This window comes from Sciurus vulgaris (genome assembly GCF_902686455.1).
Source record: "Sciurus vulgaris genome assembly, chromosome: 4".
Taxonomy (NCBI): domain Eukaryota; kingdom Metazoa; phylum Chordata; class Mammalia; order Rodentia; family Sciuridae; genus Sciurus; species Sciurus vulgaris.
In genome coordinates, this window is record NC_136464.1 from 6,664,018 (window position 1) to 6,682,637 (window position 18,620).

Below are 18,620 nucleotides of genomic sequence, written 5' to 3' on the forward strand. Positions count from 1 at the left end.
ATTGCTGAAATACTCCACTTCATTTTCACTTTGGGCCTTCTTGGGAACACAATCATATTTCTAGTGCTCTTCAGTTGTGCAACACTTTTCGGGGTGTCTTTCACGAGTTTACCTGAGATGACCTCATAAAGAGTTCTTGGATGTCCAGCTCATCCAGCAGCAGGGTCCTTCCTATGCGGTGCACCGCCATGCTCACATGAGACTTGCTATAAGGGATCTTCAGGAGCTTTTTTATATTCTTAGAAGCAATAAAGAAAGATAATTTAGAAAGACCTTTTTAGAGTAATCTGTAATTTCAAATTTCAACTTCATTCAATGTTAAGGATAACGAACCTCTCCTTAAGGTTATACAAACTGTAATTTACACAGATGGACCTTTAAAACCAGAACCACTGTACTTTGAGTCATACTAACATGTTAATGTAAATGATAGTCAAAGGTTTATTTTTACAAGATAGAATTTCTTAAGGATAAGTGCATACACATCACACTATTGCACTGATCTAAGTTTTTAGCATATTAGAAAAAAAACTGCCAACTAAAAATTAATAGAATTTACTGGAAATATAATTCTCAATTGGTAACATATGCCAGAATAATCCCAAGCAGTATAATCTATTTCAATTACCACTATTAAAATACAGCAGATAGTATTAGTATTGATATTATCACTACTGTTGTTTTGGGGACTGTTCCCTTTTCTTTGAGGAAAGGACATGTGGTAAAGAGTAATAATTTAGAAATAAAAAAGGTAACAAAAAATTGGATAATCATATCATTTAATCAGGAATTTCTCAAGACTGTGAAATAGTACATGATATAAATCACTTAGCAGAAAACATCCAAAATTTCCACTTAAATAATAAGGAACACTTACTTCAGAATCAGAGACAACATCCACATCATTTCCCACAGAATCAATAAAGTCATATGCCATGCCAAAACTACCAAAGGAAAAGAGGCCACGGGTTAAAGGTGAACAGAACACCAGATATCCTTGCTTCTAGGATACACATTTTCCACATTCTAACGTCTCTGATATCAACATGAATTAGAGTTGGCTAGTGTTTCCTTTTCAACATACATAAAATAGTATCTTAAAATCAAAAGCATCTTTGATTTAATGAATCAGTAATAATTATAAGAAGTCATTAGGAAACATTTAGAATACTTAGTGGGTATTTTTATTTTCGTCCTTTAAAACTCAAAAAATCTCCTCCAGTTTAAGATTTATTCTTTTTACATGGAAAGATAAAAACAAACATAATTATTATGATTTTAGTTTCTAGGACTGAACTGTTTATAGAAAGATATTGTTTAAAAAAAAAAAAATAAGGAAAATGCACCAGACACCAATTTAGAAAAGAAAAACACATGTACACCCAACTCACGCCAGGTACCACATGAGATACATCTGTAGTTTATAAGGACAATAAGTAGCCGTTGTCACCATATTCCAGTTAGTAAATGGAGTCAGGAATGCTTACCCAGGACTGCCAAATACTGGAGCATGCTCTTACGATCTATCAAATGCTTTAGGTGAATTACCCTTTCTTAGCTTCAGTTTTCTCATGTGCAAAATAGTTAACAGTGACTCGCTCAAAAGACTGCTATGAGCATTAAATGAGATAAACATAAAATAGCACAGTGTTCCTATTGTCAATATAATTATTTAAATTATCTCATAACAATATCATAATCTATTAAGCTATTCTTCCAAAGAAGGTATTTGGGTTATTTTCAATTTTTTGCTAATATAATGTCACATATAAACAATTTGCATACATAACTTTTACTTTCTGAGGCAGTAAGATAATTTCTAAAATCATGAGCTCATAAAACATTAATGTGTTAATGACTCTTACTATAAGCTAAAAGTAAATGTTTTAGGTTGAATTACAGAGAAAAAGAAAAGAACCCCACATTTTAAATGGCCTACAAGAATATGACACAAGTACATTTTTCTCTATACGATGCCAGGCCACTCTCATCTTTAAATACCACTAACAGAATTCTCAGGTCCAAAGTCAAAGGTATAGGTCACCCAATATGCTAGAATTTTACATCAGGCTTTTCCAGACCAGACAGTACACCATAGTTTAAAGCAAAACTCAGGAGAACAGATCAGAGAGTAGTAAGGGTTTTCCTTCTCATGTACCACCCTGATTCTTTTGTTTTCATGCATTCAAAACACATGCAAATTAGCTAAAATAAAAATCAACCGATTTGTAGTCAAAATTCATCTTTGTTAATAACATGATGTAGACATAAAAGAAACACGTGCAACCAATATCTTCATATTGTTACATATCCTGTTGGGGGGGGGCTTTGAAAAGTCAAATGTGATCTTTGGGGTAAAATACTCAGCAAGTTAACGTACGTCACAAATTAAGTTGAAAAGTTACTAGAGTTTTAAGTGGGGGTGAAACGGGAGGTAAAAATTCAGTCTACTAATACTTACCTTGAAAATGGCTTGCTTTTCTTACTATTGCCAAGAATGGTAGTTCCTGCTGGCCCAAGTTTGGCACTCTCTCTTAACCAGTTGGCAGGTGGGAGTTTCAAGTCTGTTTTCTCTTCCAGGCGTGCAAATGCTGCTCGAGGAGGGGCTGAAGAATATTTCACCACAGCTCGGCTCTTCACTTCATTGCCTCCAAGAAATAAAGCTGACCCCTAATTAACATATTGAATGACACTATAATGGACACTCTTAGGAATGAAAATCTCACCTTTATAAAAAGAAAGCAGGAACCCACTACATCAGGCTTCACCAGGAATGTATATCACATGTTACCGATAACAACAAATCTTAGCCTACATCATCACATTTACTAGCTCTTTTCCAATAATTTCAGAGAAAAAAGGATGGATGCATCAAGAAGCATGATGGTTATGGGTTTCAGCTTGGAAACAGGCCAACCAATCTGCCTTTTCAATCTACTTATATAAAACACAGGAGCGCAAACCCAGGGCACTCAGTAGTGTCGTGCTGACGAAATGCAAGCTTTCACAGAGCAGCTCTGCAGTATCCGAGAAACATTTTCACTCCCACAGTGCACACCATGCGCAAAGTAGCTTCTGGTGGGACATCTGGGCCTGCCCTGCGCTAGGCGCACCGCTCGGTCGGTCCGTGGCGCTCGCACTCGGAAGCGCTGCACCCCGCAGCAAGGCGCCGGCCCCGCGAGCGCTCCCGCACCCCGGCAGGCTCGGCCGGGTGCGTCCAGCCTCCCCTCGCCGGGCCGCCGGCCGTGCGCGCCCCGGGAGGCCCTCCCTGCTGCCTGGCGCGTCCCGGCCCCGCTGGCCGCCGGTGGGGGGCCGAGGGCGCGTCGGCTCCGGGACCTGCACACTGCGGCCGGCAAGGGGCCTCCGCGCCGCGCTCCGGGGGTGTCGGGGGCGTGGACGGCGCCGGGGGCCGCGGGGGTCCTGCCAGCCGCCCCGGCCGCGCGGCCCGCGGAGGACTCACCTGCGCGCAAGGTTCCTCGGAATCTCCCTGGGACAGGAGGCTGAGCCCGCCTCGAGCACCGGCTCCCGCCGGCGGAGCCTCGGCTCCCGCCTCCTTGAGGTCCCCCATCACTGCGGCCCCGGGCGGACGCGACCCGGCGGCAGCCGAGGGGCGGCAACGCGAACCCCGGCCCACAGGCGCAGCAGCCCCGCGGCCCAAGCGCCGGAGACGCTCTGCGGACCGCGCTTCCGGCCCCTGACAGGAAGGCTGGCGGTGACGCGGCCAAATCTCGCGATCTTTGTAACAGAGGCCGGGCCCCGCCTCCTGCTGCGGAGGCCGCCTCCGGGGGCGAGGGCTGTCGTGCGCCGGAGCCTGTCCGAGCTGCTTCGCGAGGCCACTTCTCGCGGTACTTGCCGCCCAGGCTCCGCCCCTCTGACGCCGCTTGTCTTTGTTGGCATGTAGTTCTCGGGACCGAAGCTTGGGACAAAGTCGGAGTCCGGGAGGTGCCCTCTGCGCGGGGCGGGACGCCCTCGCGGGTCGTACGAGTTGGTGGCGTCAGCCCTCCTCCCTCCGCGTCCTGCAGTGCACACGAGACCCAAGGGAGAGGCGCGCGCAGGTGCCGGCTCCCGGCCGCGGCCAGTTACTCCTGCATCACAATGCAGGGGTGCAGGGCGGGGGCTTCGCGGCCGCGGGGCGCACTCGGAGCTGGCGCAGCTGGACGGGAGGCGCTGCTTAGGTGGGCAGGGAGTGCCCGCCGGGAGCCCGGGACGGGAGCCGAGGACCTCCAGGTGATGCCTGCCTTGGGCGTCAGAGTGCCTGGGCTCCTGCCAGCGTGCAGGTTCTGACTCTGGCTCTGCCAGGGCCTGAGCGTCTGCATTTCTCACCAGAAATAACCAGGGTTGTTTAAATGTTGGAAAGCTTAGGCGCTCTTGCTTTTGGACTAACCAGCCGAGATTAAACAGAGAAACGTCCTAAAAATGTTTGCAAAACTTGTTTCTTTTTCAGTAATAAAAGTTTTTTTTTTTTTAATTAATTTTGCCTTTGAAGCGTGTCTACCTCAATTTGTAATTTACATTTGACTCTTAACAGCTTACTAATCGTGGGCATCTTCAGGAATCCTTATGAATGAGCAAGCCCAACTTACAAATTGTTTTCAAATGTAACAAAAAAAAGTTGTGGATTAATATAACAATTTGGCAATATTTTGGAGATATTTAATGTATTCATTTTAATGTTTACTCGTTCATATTTTGCAGTCAGTAATTGTTTTTTGCAAGTTATATATTAGTAAAAAGTTGAACTTAAATATCTAAAACAGGATGGTTAAGCTTATTTTGGGTACATAATAAGACCTATGCAATCATTATCTCACTTTTCAAGAATATTCAAAATGCATAAATTGTACATCGTATTACATAAAATAAGTCAAATTTGTAAAAATGAATATGCACTATGATCCCAGTCTCAAAAGCGTGTCTTATTTCTGTCTTTGTTCACAAAAACAGATCGGAGTGAGATGAGGTGATTAAACATTTGTTTTTTCAAGTTTCCCGTATTATCCTTCATTTTATATTAACTATAATTTTATTAAGATCTTGCACATATGGAATTTAGCTTTGGTAATGTTTCAATTTTTTGTTGTATAAGTCTATGTAAGGAGTGAGGTAGCAGGAATTCTTTTCTCAGGACTCAAATATTATGCATGCCTCTTGAGAAGGAAGTTCCTGGATCCTTGTTAATGTTGCCTACTGGGAAGATGGGCTGAAAACCTCTGGTGAAAAGCCAAAGAATGAGACAATGAAGACCTTGCACAGGAAAAGAAAGACTCCTAGTGCAGTTGGTTAGGTTGGGAGAGATGAGGGCTTCAGGCCCCTCAGGAACTACTTGTGGAGGGATGCCTGGGAAGGGCCTGAGTCTCCAGCCGCCCACCCACAGGGCTGGGACTAATTTAGTTAGTAAAGGAGGGTGATCCCTGAGGCTGCAGAAACTGGGCACATCTGGGTTACATAAAGTTTGAACATTCTTCTAACTCTAAGGGCTTATTTTTCTTTTTCTATATTCAAATGCTTTTTACATGCTGTGGGTTTTTTTTTTTTTTTTTTTTAAGTCATAACTGTTCCTAATGTAAAAGACTGAAATATAACATGGGGAAAACATGATTTATTCCACAATTTCAAATTTTAAGACCCTAATTGATCTTCCTTTTTCTATCATACCAGTGCGCCCCACCCCAGGTCTATTGGGGATGGCCTCTTCATCCATGCCCTGTCAGGGGTACTGGTTCTGGTACCCATCTGGGGCACTCACATGCTTGCCAGCTGCCCTGGTGTTTGTTGAGTTAGTGAACTGTTTAGAATGTGCTGCTCCCACAACTTGTTCCATAAGATCCACATGAGCTGATGCTTTCCCTCTGCTTAGAATACCTTTCCCTGCCTCACCTGGCTTATTCCTACCCATCTTCAAGATTCAGGTATCATCTCAAGTCTCTCCTCACACCTCTCTCTTCTTACCCCTCAGGGTTCCTTTCTTTGTTCCCATCACTTGCATGGCTTTATCCCGCACTTGTCACATTATAGAAAAATTACCTGTTTCTATCTGCCTCTCTTGCTGCCTGTGAACTCCTCAAAGGCGAGTGTCCTGTCTGATCATCTTCCTTTCACCAACACCAAGCACAGCAGCAGCTGACAGAACTGTTTTAGCCCTTAGGCAATGTAGGGGAAAACGACTAGGGATGACAGGCTTTAAACATGCTTATCAAAATGTATGAGACATAAAAACAATGTTGTTGACTCCAAAATATTTTTTAATCTGCAAAATCAAAGCTAGGCTGTCTAATGAAGTAACTCTAAAACATTGCACTGTCAATGTCATTAATTATTAAAGTTAGTATTGACATACAGTTTGTTCTATTCCGAAATAATTTTGTAGGTTAGACTTTCACAGTTTGCAAAATTCCTCCCAGCATGCAGGATGATTGCTGCAAAATCCCAGTCAATCCTAAATTCATTTTGTTATTCACAGTGCACAGTGTTTTCCAAAGCAAAATTAGAAACCCTTTCAAAAACTTTTTCAACAAGACAACTATATAAAAGACAGATGTGATTTTGGGGTGCTGCAGAAAATAGGAGAACCTGGCATACTTCGTGCCTATACAGCTATACTAGCAGAGGATGCCAAACTCCCAAACTTCTATACTCAGTGAAGTTTGGGATGCTTGCTTTTCAGTTTGCTACAGACCCCTCTATGACTTAGTATCTTCCACTTAACTAGCCTCATTAATTTGCTTGTGGGACGCTAGAAGTCTCTGTTTCTAAGTCCTGATCCTGGACTGAGCTGGGAGAGGACTTTGAGATGACCTGAACCAACTTCTTCCTTTAGAAGAGAGCAATGAACTCCAGAAAGGAAAATAGAATTGATTGGCTGAACATCATACAAAACTAGTAAGTAGCAGGGCTGGGATTGTAGCTCAGTGTTAGAGCACTTGCCTAGCATATGTGAGGCACTGGGTTTGATTCTCAGCACTGCATATGGATAAATAAAGGTCCATTGACAACTAAGGAAAAATTTTTTTAAAAACCCAGTTAAGTAGCAAAGCCAGGACGAGTTCTTAGGTTTCCTATTCAGGCAGCCTTCTAAAAAAGTTTAATTGCAGGCATAGTCCATAGTTAATTTGTTTCATAACCACCTGTTAAGAGAGCAGATCTTCCTGCCACCACCAGATTCTAAATCAGGATCTCTATGGCTCCGCCAAGGAATCTGCCTTATTTGGGGAGACTGCTAATTCTAGCAGACCTTGGTCTGTAACTATCACCTTGGCACAGAGGTCTCTTGGGACAATCCTCTGGATGCAAGAACTATAACATTTTTTAAAATCTGCAAATAAGGGCAAACTTAAGCTTTACTAAACATAAGATTAATACAGAAGCCCTTGCTTGGGTCATGGTCAGCTGGCCTATCAGTCAAGTGATTTGGTATGCAACTGGAATAAATGGTCTCAAAATGTCAGTAGCTTACAGCTAAAGTTGCCAGGTAAGATACAAGAAACTGAGTTAAATTTGGATTTCAGGTGAACAGTGAAAAAAAAAAAAAAATTAGGCTGAGAAATGTATGGAGTAGCAGCACAAGTATGTCCCGTGTAATGTTTGAGAAGTACTTATGCTAGTCCATGTCATCTCTGTTCTGAACCCAGGCTGATGAAGCATTGCCTGTTGGAAGGGCAGGACAAGGAGAGACTGGGGACTGTCAGCTGTCTCCTAAATCTTCCCGTCAGAAGTAACGATCATCACTGCCTCTTACTTCTTTGAGGGGTAGGGATAAATCACAGGGCCAACCCTGGCATCAGTGAGGAAGGGGAGACTAAGGCTCCCCTGAGGAGGAGGAGGATGGCTATTTGTGACCATCGAGCAGCCTGCCCCAAGGACAGGGTGGCTTGAATAGGCTGCAGCCAGATGCCATGGTCCAGTTGAATGTGGTAAGAAAATGTGGCTGCCAGGAGAATCTTTTTGGTGGAATTTTGTAATGAGATGGGGAATGACCTTGGGCACTTCATGTGCCACAGAGGTCATGGATCTTCAGTGAGGAAGTACTCAGAAGAGTCGTCAAGCTTAGAAACGAGTTGCTGTTTTCTTTCACAAAGAGTGCTCCGCATTTTCTCTCCTTGTTTGTGATGACAAGTAGCTGTCATTAGGATGCTACTGAGGAGATAGTCTCGCAAACACAAACAGACTTAATGTGTTCCTTCAAGAAGAAGGTGCTGCTTTAGCAGTGAGGAGAAAGTGTTTGGCTTTCAGAAGAATCTTATCCTATGGAGGCAGCACCTTTGAAAATAGATGTTTGGAAATCTTTCCAACATTATGTGATTTTGTTGCCAAAAATGATGTGTTGCTGGTAACATCTCGTATCTGCACACCCAACTTAGAAGTGAAGTTTCTCACAGCCTGCAGAAACCTTCCCAGGGGGAGCTGGGTTTTAAATAGGGAGGCTTTCTTGGGAGGACGGTGGCTCAAGTCTGGTCCAGGAAGGTCAGTTGCTAAGGGAAGGGAGCCAGATGAGGTCACGTAGAGGCAGCAAGCTCCTGTGTTTCTCAGAGCACTGTCAGGATGTTCTAAAAAAGCTACCCACACTTAATTGTGATTTAAAAGAAATTTTTTTAAATTATTGACAGACCTTTATTTATTTATATGTGGTGCTGAGAATCGAACCCAGTGCCTCACACATGCCAGACGAGTAGAGTGCTCTACCACTGAGCCACAAACCCAGCTCCTTAATTGTGATTTTGATACTGTAGTTGGCTAACTCTGATACCCAGATGAATCTCTTCATCAGCTGCAAAGTGATGTGTTCACCCAAGGATATACCTGCAATATCTCCTCCTTGCAGGCAGCTAGCTGGTCTTTCCCTTTCTCCTGTTGCACATCCTGCTTTTAATTTTATTCCATGACAACAGTCTGTCAACCATTCTTTTTCATGTATGAGCAAGTCCATCGCACATAAAATGACTGAGGAATGACCTCTGACTTCTTCCTTGACACTGTTTAATTGGTTTGTAGGAATGACTGGTGAACTTCAAAGAAAATGGAAATTTAACCAGCCAAATTTCAGTTAAAACCTTTGCATAATTTGTGGATACAATTGAAATGAGCAGTTTCGTCTGGTGAGCCCTGAGCCCATGCAATGGGCTTGTCTTTTGAGATGTGTTAAGGGATGACAGCCATTAAGCCAAGTTTTAAAATGAACTAATTTGGAAGGAGACTTCAGATTGTTACATAGCAAAGTTTTCAACCAGGCTTTCCACTTTGCTTTCATTTCAAAAAACATTAACGTGAACAGAACTGGTTTGTAGTTCATGAATGAAAATGTTTCAAATATTGTTTGACACTTCCATTTTCTTCAATGTTTTATGTTAATGATTAGTGCCAATACATATTTACAAACAGATAAATATGCATATGTCAGGGTCCTACATTCGAACATCTTTTTAATAAGGAGCAGTGATTTTAAAAAGTTTATAGACTACTGCTTTTAGAACGACTATTTTAGACTCACTGTGGTACTGACGACCAAATGGTAGCTACTGTTCAAGTCAAGAACAATTAGCAAGTTAATGAGCTACACTTTGCTTTACACTTTAATTTGACAAGAGTAGAAAAATGTTAGTGTGTAAGACAATGCAAATCTGGGTGTGCTGCTTACTAGTGTGATAGCAAGATACTGTTGGTCCTGGTTGTCTGATATCATATTTAATCATTAACTGATAATTATTGCTGTTCTGAAGATTAACAACATTGAAGCACAGTATTTAGGGCTTTGTTGGAAGGAGTTTGTTTTCTGGACTCCTGGGAACCCAGATTCTTTTGCAAGCTCTTGGCATTGACTTTCAGAACAACGAAGCGAGGGATCCTAAGGGCAGACAGTTCAGCATCACTTTCGCATCAGCAGCAATATTCTTAGAGTCTTTGAGTTTTATCCTCTGAGGCTGATTAATACCCTAAATGAATCCTAGGAATGGTTTCAAAGTCGCTAACATCTGCTCTTCAGGCATGTCGGTGGCTGGAGCCCAAGCAGATATTTGTGCTGCCGCACGTGCATCTTAAGCCGAGGATGAGAGGGGAAGAATTCTCCAGTGAGCCTTCCAGTCAGTCTGACGGTCAGGCACTGCTGGTGGGCCTCCCCGGCCTTTCCAGTTCAGGGTGTGGCCTTTGCAGACCCAAATGAATCATTTAGCTATTAAACATTTATAAGGAGGCTTCCCACAGAGAGAACAAAAGGAAATCAGCCCCTCGTGCAAGGCATCAAGTGTCAAAGCCACTGCTTGGACCTTTTACTAAACATTTCCGTAGCATCTGTCTTCCCCTGGGCATTGAGGAGACTTGCTCTGCCTGCTCAGTGTCACTCGGTCTCAAGGCACCCAGCCATGGAATCTGCTGCTTGTGAAGGCTGAGCAGGACAGCGACCACTGGAAGAACCACGGGTGTTACCCGCATATGACAATTTTTTACATATTTATTTACATTTTTTCTCTCTCTAGGAAATGGAGCCAGAATCCACAGATGTCATTATCCATCTGCACACTTTTGTTTACTACCCAGAAGGCAAGAGTATTGCATTTTAAAAGCCTCGGATGTTTGTTCTTTCTTATCACAAATGACTTAGGAAGCTCTGACCATTCACATTTACCCCAAGCGAAAGTGCCAGTCAAATCCTCGCTTCCTGGAGAGCTTTGAGACTCGGCTACAAAAGGCATTTCATAAGCACAAAGTGGAAAAGCATCATTTATATTCATTTGCCGCTGCGGCATTTCTCCTGGAATCTTCCTTAGTCTGTCTGGGCAAAAGGACTGACCTCATCGGCATCATAAGTATCATTACTCAATGTTCTGGAGGTGGGGAAGACACAAGCCACACGGAGGAGAGGGACCCAAACATGGGCTCTTGCCTGGGAGGGCCTGGGGCTCGTTTATCTGCAGAACTGGTTGGACCTAATCAGTGTGGGCCTAATTAATTGTTTTGGGAAAATGCGCAAGAATATTTATTATCTGGTTGCAGCGACCTTGGGGAGAGTCGCCAGAGGGAGGCCACCCTGAGGAACCATCTAGAAGGCAGTGGCCTTGGGCAGGGCACAGTCTGCACTGGCCTCCCAGGACAAAGGAGGAGTTCCACCAAGATGGCTCTCGTGACCTTTCTCAGGGAGGGCTGCCCAGTGTGACTTAAGAGGCACCAAAGGGACTCTCTGTCCCAGAAGATCTTGGTGTGTGTCTTGTCACAGGGGGGTGCTAGCTGGATCAGTTTGTGTGGAGCCTGGCTCCTAGGGGATCCCTTCCCATTTGGGAAGGTTCCAGGACATGGAGCAACCCCAGGGGCAGAGCCTGGGGTGGTGTTACTTGGGTCAAAAGTCTGACGCCAGGTCAACATGAATGAACGGGGTGGGGTGCTGGGAGGACTGGAGGGCTGCCACAGGAAGGGGGTCCAAGGGTGGGAGACTGGCGTTCAGGAGCCCCTTCCTCACACCTCCACCCGGACCTCCTTACTCTCTGCAAATCAGCTGCTGCCTCTCTTTCTCTCTTGTCTTCTTCACATCTTTTCATCACAAATAATTTCAAGTTCAAACCTAATTAGATGGAAAACAATCCTCCGAGTGCCCATCACCATGACCCTCCTTCCCACCTTTCTCCACAGGGGTGATCTACTTCCTTCCACCCCACCTTCCTCCCTTCTCCAGGTTATTAGTGAAGTTAGCTGACGCTTAATTACGTTTGATTTAATCCTCCCTGTTGCATTTCTTCTGTTCTGTCAATCAGTGTTGTCAGTCAGACAGTCTGTGGAGTTAGCCAGGTAAAGACACGTCTCCAGAGAGCTCTCAGCAGTTTTGAGTGCTTGCAGTTTTGGGGTTCACCAAGAAGGTATGCTTCATTCAACAGTCCCTGGAGTCCTGGGTGCAGTGCTGGAGGGAAGGTGTCATCAGGAAAGGTGATACCTGGCCTCTGGGGACTGTGCTCTAGGTCTGGGCAGTGGATGGGGGCAGTGGCAGGTATTGAACCCTGAAAGGCAGGATGTGGTCACCAGTGAAGGAAGGAAAGGTACCAGGCATGATGGGCATGTGCCCACAGAGGCTGACGGTGGAGGAGGTTCAGGAGCACTGTGAACCTGGGGCCGTGGAGAGACGGGAGGGCTGGGCAGGGGCGGGAGAGAGAGAGGAAAACACTGGGGCAGGGAGGTGGGATGTCCCTGGGGCAGGAGACCAGTGGGCTGGAACGCACTGTGCAAGGGCCCTGTGGGGGACACCCGGTCAGGGCAGACAGGTGGGCAGGCTCTCGAAGAAACCCTGGGTTCTTCCTAGCTTAATATCCTGGTGATTCTAAGTAACGAGAAACAAAACTGGATTTCTAGAAGCCCAGCTCCTAGGAAGCAAACTGCAGACCACAGTCGGGAAACGAAGAGTCCGAGGTGGGCTCACTGAGACGCAGACACCAGGGGGGACACAAGGACACTCGGGCAGCAACCCAAACTTGGTGCGCGCTGGCCCACCCACCAGGAAACATGGCAACGCTTTTTTTTTTGAGACAGGGCCTCAGTAAATTGGCCTCCAACTTTCTACCCTCCTGACTCAGCCCCCAAGCCACTGGGATTGTCAGCAACTGATCGTTTTTAATTTGTATACGAGGCTTGTCCATGATTTCTGATACATAAGATATAAGTTAAGCCATAGTTCTTTCCACCAAATTCTGAAAATGTAAGGTTTTTGCCTCAGCCAGTGCAGTAAATCCATGGACGGGACGTTGCTAGCATTGCTTTCATGTGAGGGATGACAAAGAAGATGGAAAGTTTTGGCAAAATGTTCATATTTTGTAGTGAAATAGAATAGTAACTTGATTTTTTTTTTTTTTAAAGAATAGGATTTTCATTACAAATGTTAGCACTTTAATAAAAGAAAACTGAAGTGGTAGCAAAATGTGAAAAGGCAGGAAAATTCATTGTCCCACAACCCTGAGAACACGACCTTCAGTACTTTGGTGTCATAGAATGATTTTACAACATTTTTTCAGTACTGAAGGACTCCAGTACTCACCCTCTCCCCACCCAGCATGCTTCTCCGTGAACTTGGGCAATTGTGTCTGTACTTCTGTTGACTTTAGGAATCAATTCTCCTTTGATCAGATTTTCAGAAGGACCCTCTGGATGGATATCTTGGCTGGAATTCTCTTCTCTGCCCTTTTTCGTATAGATACTCCTGAGTGGGTCAGGAGAAGAATAAAGTTTATTCTCAGATACTGAAGTGAAGGTCATGCCAACAGCTGCAGGCCTGGGGGAGGCTGAGTGGACGCCTGCATAGCTGATGCCTAGATACTTGAAGCGATCATGGGCGAAGCTAGCAAATTGTTCACTGGAACGTGTTCTGTCCTCCTTCCGTGACACACATCTTCATAACAGCTTTCCTGTGGAAACTCTTAAGTATAATGATGTCCTGTTCTGCTACCTCTGCAACAGCGGTCCCCCAGGCCACCCCTTGAGGCAAGATGTGCACACGGTTCCTCTGGAGGACACGGTCTGGGACCAGGACTGGAGCTCATGGAACAGGCTCCCGGTCGCTCCTGGTGAGCCCTGCTCGTCCCCCTGGGGCACCTGCGCTTTTGGCTCTGCTCTGAGTGAATCATTCCACTTTTCCCTGGTGCCCGTCGACGGGTGCTGGGAACACAAAGCTGAGTAAAGATAGTCGTGGGGACACACGGGAACTTTCAGTGCCTCCCAGGCTGTACCCTATGGTGCAAGTTGACCCAGTGAATGGCTGTGCAAAAAAGTGGGCCAGAAGAGAACCGCAGGCAAAGAGCCCTGGGCCCTGTCCTCGAGGATGCAGCGGGGAACGCGGGAAGACCAGGGAGGTGGGGCGGAAGCAGGCCCAACCCAGGAGGGAGAGGGGCTGCAGGGGGCAGCAGACCAGGGGCCACCTAGGCAGCACAAAGGAGACCCACCCAGACAGGCGCCCGCCCACAGTCCTGGGACAGGCTGGTTCTTCAAGGAGTTGGGTAGTGGTGGAGATGAAGAGAGGACTCGGGGCTCCAAGGAGGTTTAGAAAGTCAGGCCCTTGCTGGGTGGGGTGGGGATTGGATCAGGAATGCAGGGGACACTTGGGAGCAGGGATGCCTGGTTGGAGGAACAGGGCCAGTGAGCTGGGGATGTGAGGGGGAATGAGGTTGTATGGGCAGGTCACAAGTCGACCCCGAGACACGTGGTCATGAACCCACCGGGCATCCAGGAGGGCCGCCAGGAGGCAGGAGGAGATAGAGCTGAGCTGCAGATAGGGCTTTGGAGGACAGGTGCAGGAGTCCCTCCAGGCGGCTGGCGGTGACTCCGGGCGAGGGCTGCTGGCTGACCTGTACTACTGATGGAAGCGGAGCCACCCACGCTTCCCCAAGCCGGTGAGAACTTTAAAAATGAAATCCCAGCTCACCTGGAGGACATCGGCTTCGTCATCCACAAATCGCCTGCCACAGCCGCGAGGGGCCGGGACCGGGAGGAGTCTAAGTCAGCTTCCTGTTCCCTGCACACCATTCCGCCATGTGGATTTGTAAGTATATCTTGCCAACATATTTTATGCTTCAGTTAATTTAGTTGACATCTAATTTAGTTGACATATAAAAATAAAATCAATTTTCAGACAAAATACCCATAAAATAAGTGAAATGGTGTAATAGGTTTCAAGAAATTAAAATGTAATATATTTAGGCTTCTATTCTAAAGCAATTTCATCTAGAATAGTAGATGTTGTAGATGTAATTTTTTACAAATCTCTGTCAATTATACAATAATAAATGTTGCTCCTACATAGTCAGAAATTTATTGCTTGGAGTAGTTTGTCATGAAAAATGAGAATTTTTGTTGCGATTTCCTTTAAAATGTCAAAGAGCCTAAATATGAAGACATTTTATCTCGATGTTCAGACTGTAATTAAGCTGTGACGATGATTATTGCTTTTGATATAAACTCGATCAAATTTTCATGGGGCAAGTTCTTTTTTAATTAATGTCGAGTTATGTTCTGTTTATTGTCCCGTTTGCTTATGTTTCCTGTCGTTTTCCAGTTGTCTGCTTGAATCCTGTTTTTTAAAAGTGATTTAGTGACTGATAATGTGTATTGATTTCAGTTTTGCCTCTAATTTACATTTTTATCTCTTTGGTTGATGTATTTGGCTTAACCATTTTATTTTTATAAGCAGTTGTACAATTCGTTAATTTAGCTAGATGATTAAATTTGGCTTCTGAAGAGAGCGTGTTTTAGAAAATGGTCCCTGAAGGAAATCAGGGCTTGGCCTTCCTAACATGTCACAGGGGCGGGTCTCCTACAGATAACGGGAAATGTAACTCTAAATTCTTAAAAGTGGTTCTGTAATTTTAAAGCTGTGTATATTCCAGTAGGTGGTGCAAATCAACTCCATTTCAAATGGAAATGTAATTTAGGATTGTGATGTAACTATTTTCCCTGTAAAAGATAGTATTTCAACGTGTTTTCCAACTGCAAAATTATGTCCCTCTCCTTCTAAAGGCGCAGGATTTAGCCCGTGGCGCTCATTTTTCTTATGTTTTTCTCACAGGTACTGTTCCCATGATTACTGTGCAGGGAGGTGAGGGGACAAATTTGAGGGGCTGGAAGAACCGGGGACCTGATAAAAATCATGAATATGGAGAAAAGTCATTTGCTTCTGTGATTCGATTCCATAATTCAGTGAGTACAAGGTCAGTGTTGGCGTTATTCTATTAGTTTTTATGCCTACGTGGTGACCCAATGTCACATTTGGTCTTGTTATAAAAGTGGGAGTTATTTTGCTCCTAGGAATCAGATATCCTCACACACGCGTGTACAATATGCCTATGAGGATCTTCACCGCAGCATGTTTTTTAAATTAATTTTTTGCCTTCATCCCAGTCACATAGATTCAAAAGAGGCAGCAAAGGAGGGCAGCGAGGGGCAGGGAGGACTCTGGGGCAGCCTGCCTGGGTGGGGAGCTCCTTTGCCCCTGAGTGTCCCCGTTTCCTTCTCTGCAACACGTGGACCATTGCTGGCTCCTGCTTTGTAGCAGCGATGGGATTCGTTGGCCTGTCTGCGATATATCTAAAGCATGCCTGGCACACAGTAAGTGCAGTATAAATGTCATTGCAGCACTTTTTTTGAAAACATTTTTTAGTTGTCAATGAATCTTTATTTTATTTATTTATTTATATGCGGAGCTGAGGATCGAACCCAGGGACTCACACGTGCAGGGCAAGCGCTCCTCACGGAGCCCCAACTCCAGCCCCTTTTGTGGCACTTCTCAAAGAAAACAGCACTGAAGAGTGTAATGGAAACCCTCAGTGTCTTGCAGCACCTTAGTTGCCCAGCACTGAGTTAGTGACTGCTCTGTTTCCCGATAGTGCCCACCATGACCTCACATGTTATCCTAATACGGCTATTTTTAAAACCATCTTAACTGTTTTAAGTGTCTTGTTTACATGCACAACGTTGCACGATCTTCACTGTTACCCACTTCTAACCCTTTTTCACCTTCCCAAACGAAAACACTGTCCCCAATAAACTCTCAACATCCCCCTCCACCAGCCCTTGACAGCCAACATTCCACCTTCTGTCTCTGAGAACGTGACCACACTAGGGACCCCACAGAAGTGGAATCATACACCATTTGTCCTTTTGTGACTGGCTTATTACACTTAGCAAAATGTTCTCAAGCATCAGTCATGCTGTAGCATGTACCAGAATGTCATTCTTCTTTAAGGCTAAATAATATTCCACTGTGTAGATATACCACATTTTGTTTAACCATTCATTCATCAATGGATATTTGGTTTTCATCTGACTATTGCTACTGTGAATAATGCTGCTAAAGCATGGGTGCACACGAACTGTTGAAGCCCCTGTTCAATTCTTTTGGGCAGATCTTTTTTGGTTTTAGGGATCAAATCCAGGTACTGTATTACTGAGGTGCATTCCCAGCCCTTTTTATTTTTGAGACAGGGTCTAAGTTTGTTAGGGCTTCGCTAAGTTGTCTAGCTTGTCCTCGAACTTGTGATCCTTCTGTCTCAACCTCCTGAGTTGCTAGGATTACAGGCAAGTGCCACTGTGCCCTATAGCTCTTTCTTGGTGTATCAGCTTTTTACATTATCTCATTACTTCCATGGTCAGTGTGCAGAAGAGATCCTGATTGTAATCAACTGCCTGTCCTTTTACCTACATACTTCCCACCCACACCCCAATTTTGGTGAAAATTAGCACTTTATTTTAACTATAAGATATGATCAGCTGTGAAGCCAAATGTATTCTAGGCTCGTATCACTGTTTCTGAATACTTGCCCCTTTTCTCTGGAGTTAGCGACGGTGTCAGTTTACATTTGCTGTGGTGTCTGTGTCTCATCAGTACATTTTCCTCAATACCCTGCTGCATGTTGACCAAAACAAGTTCCTTTTGGTCAAAACCAGGTGTTCTTTTTTCTTTTTAATTTTCTCTTTTGTTCTCTTTTCCTTCTTTTTTTCAGAAGCCAAGTATCCTTGAGCTTCGGTCTGGATATTCCCCTTGGCCATCTTTTTTCAAAATCAACTCTTTATAGTTATGCATGTCAAAAGAATTCATTTTGACATGATTAGAGGAGCATGGAGCATAATCTGTTCTAATTCAGTCCCCAGTACATCCCCTCCTCTTCCCCTCTCCCTCCCTGTTCTCTTCCCTCTACTCTACTGATCTGCTATTTACTTTAGGTTATTTTCTAAAAATTAGCATCTTATGTATGTGCATGATGTTGAGATTCACTGTGTTTTATTCATATATGTACACAGGAAAGTTAGGTCACATTCATTTCACATCTTTCATCCTGTCCCTTCATTTCCCTTTGTGTATTCTTCCTGATCCTTCTTCTATTCCTTTTTTATCCACCCCCCCCCCCACCATCTTATTTTGGTTTAGCTTATGCATGTCAGAGAAAACATTTGACCTTTGGTTTTTTGGGATTGGTTTACTTCACTTAGCATGATAGTCTCCAGTTCCATCCATTTACCAGCAAATGCCATAATTCCATTCTTCTTTATGGTTGAATAATATTCCATTGTGTTTATGTGCCACATTTTCTTTATCCATTCATCTGTTAAAGGGCACCCAGGTTGGTTCCATAGCTTAGCTACTGTGAATTGAGCTGCTATAAACTTTGATATGGCTGCATCACTGTAGTATGCTGATTTAAAAACCTTTGGATATATGCCAAGAAAGGAGTAGGATAACTGGGTCAGATGGTGTTTCCATTCCAAGAATTTGAGGAATCTCCATCCTGCTTTCCAGAGAGGTTGCACCAAATTGCAGTCCCACCAGCAATGTATGAGTTGTGCCCTTGTCATCTTGTGGCTCCCATTTTCCACTGTCCCCAGACTTCCCTTCTTTTTGGTGCTATTTCTTGCATCCTAACTTTGTAGTTCAAGTACATCTCTTAATAGCTTCATAAGGAAAGTGCACAGGAGATCAATATTTTGAGATTTCAAATGTGCTGCCAGGTGCGGTGGCACATGCAGGAAGATTGCAAGTTTAAAGCCAGCCTCAGCAACATAGCGTGGCCATAAGTAACTCGGCCAGACCCTGTCTCTAAATGAAATATTTTTGAAAAGGACCGGGGATGTGGCTCAGTGGTAGAGCATTTGTTTAGCATGGACAAAGC

At 44.4% G+C, this 18,620-nt stretch overlaps 1 protein-coding gene across 2 annotated transcripts in view; it reads right to left on the reverse strand.

Moving 5' to 3' along the window:
• The window catches only part of EDRF1 (erythroid differentiation regulatory factor 1), a 38,892-nt gene extending 35,204 nt beyond the window's left edge, over window positions 1–3,688 (reverse strand). For both annotated transcript variants that reach the window (XM_079137767.1, XM_079137766.1), the window contains exons 1-4: window positions 3,461–3,688; window positions 2,462–2,670; window positions 878–944; window positions 113–238 (exon numbers count right to left, since the gene is read on the reverse strand). In XM_079137767.1, the coding sequence (XP_078993893.1) occupies window positions 113–238; window positions 878–944; window positions 2,462–2,670; window positions 3,461–3,568 (510 nt within the window). In that variant the 5' untranslated portion in view covers window positions 3,569–3,688. The remainder of the gene's footprint in view (window positions 1–112; window positions 239–877; window positions 945–2,461; window positions 2,671–3,460) is intronic.
• Between the last annotated feature and the right edge of the window lie 14,932 nt (window positions 3,689–18,620).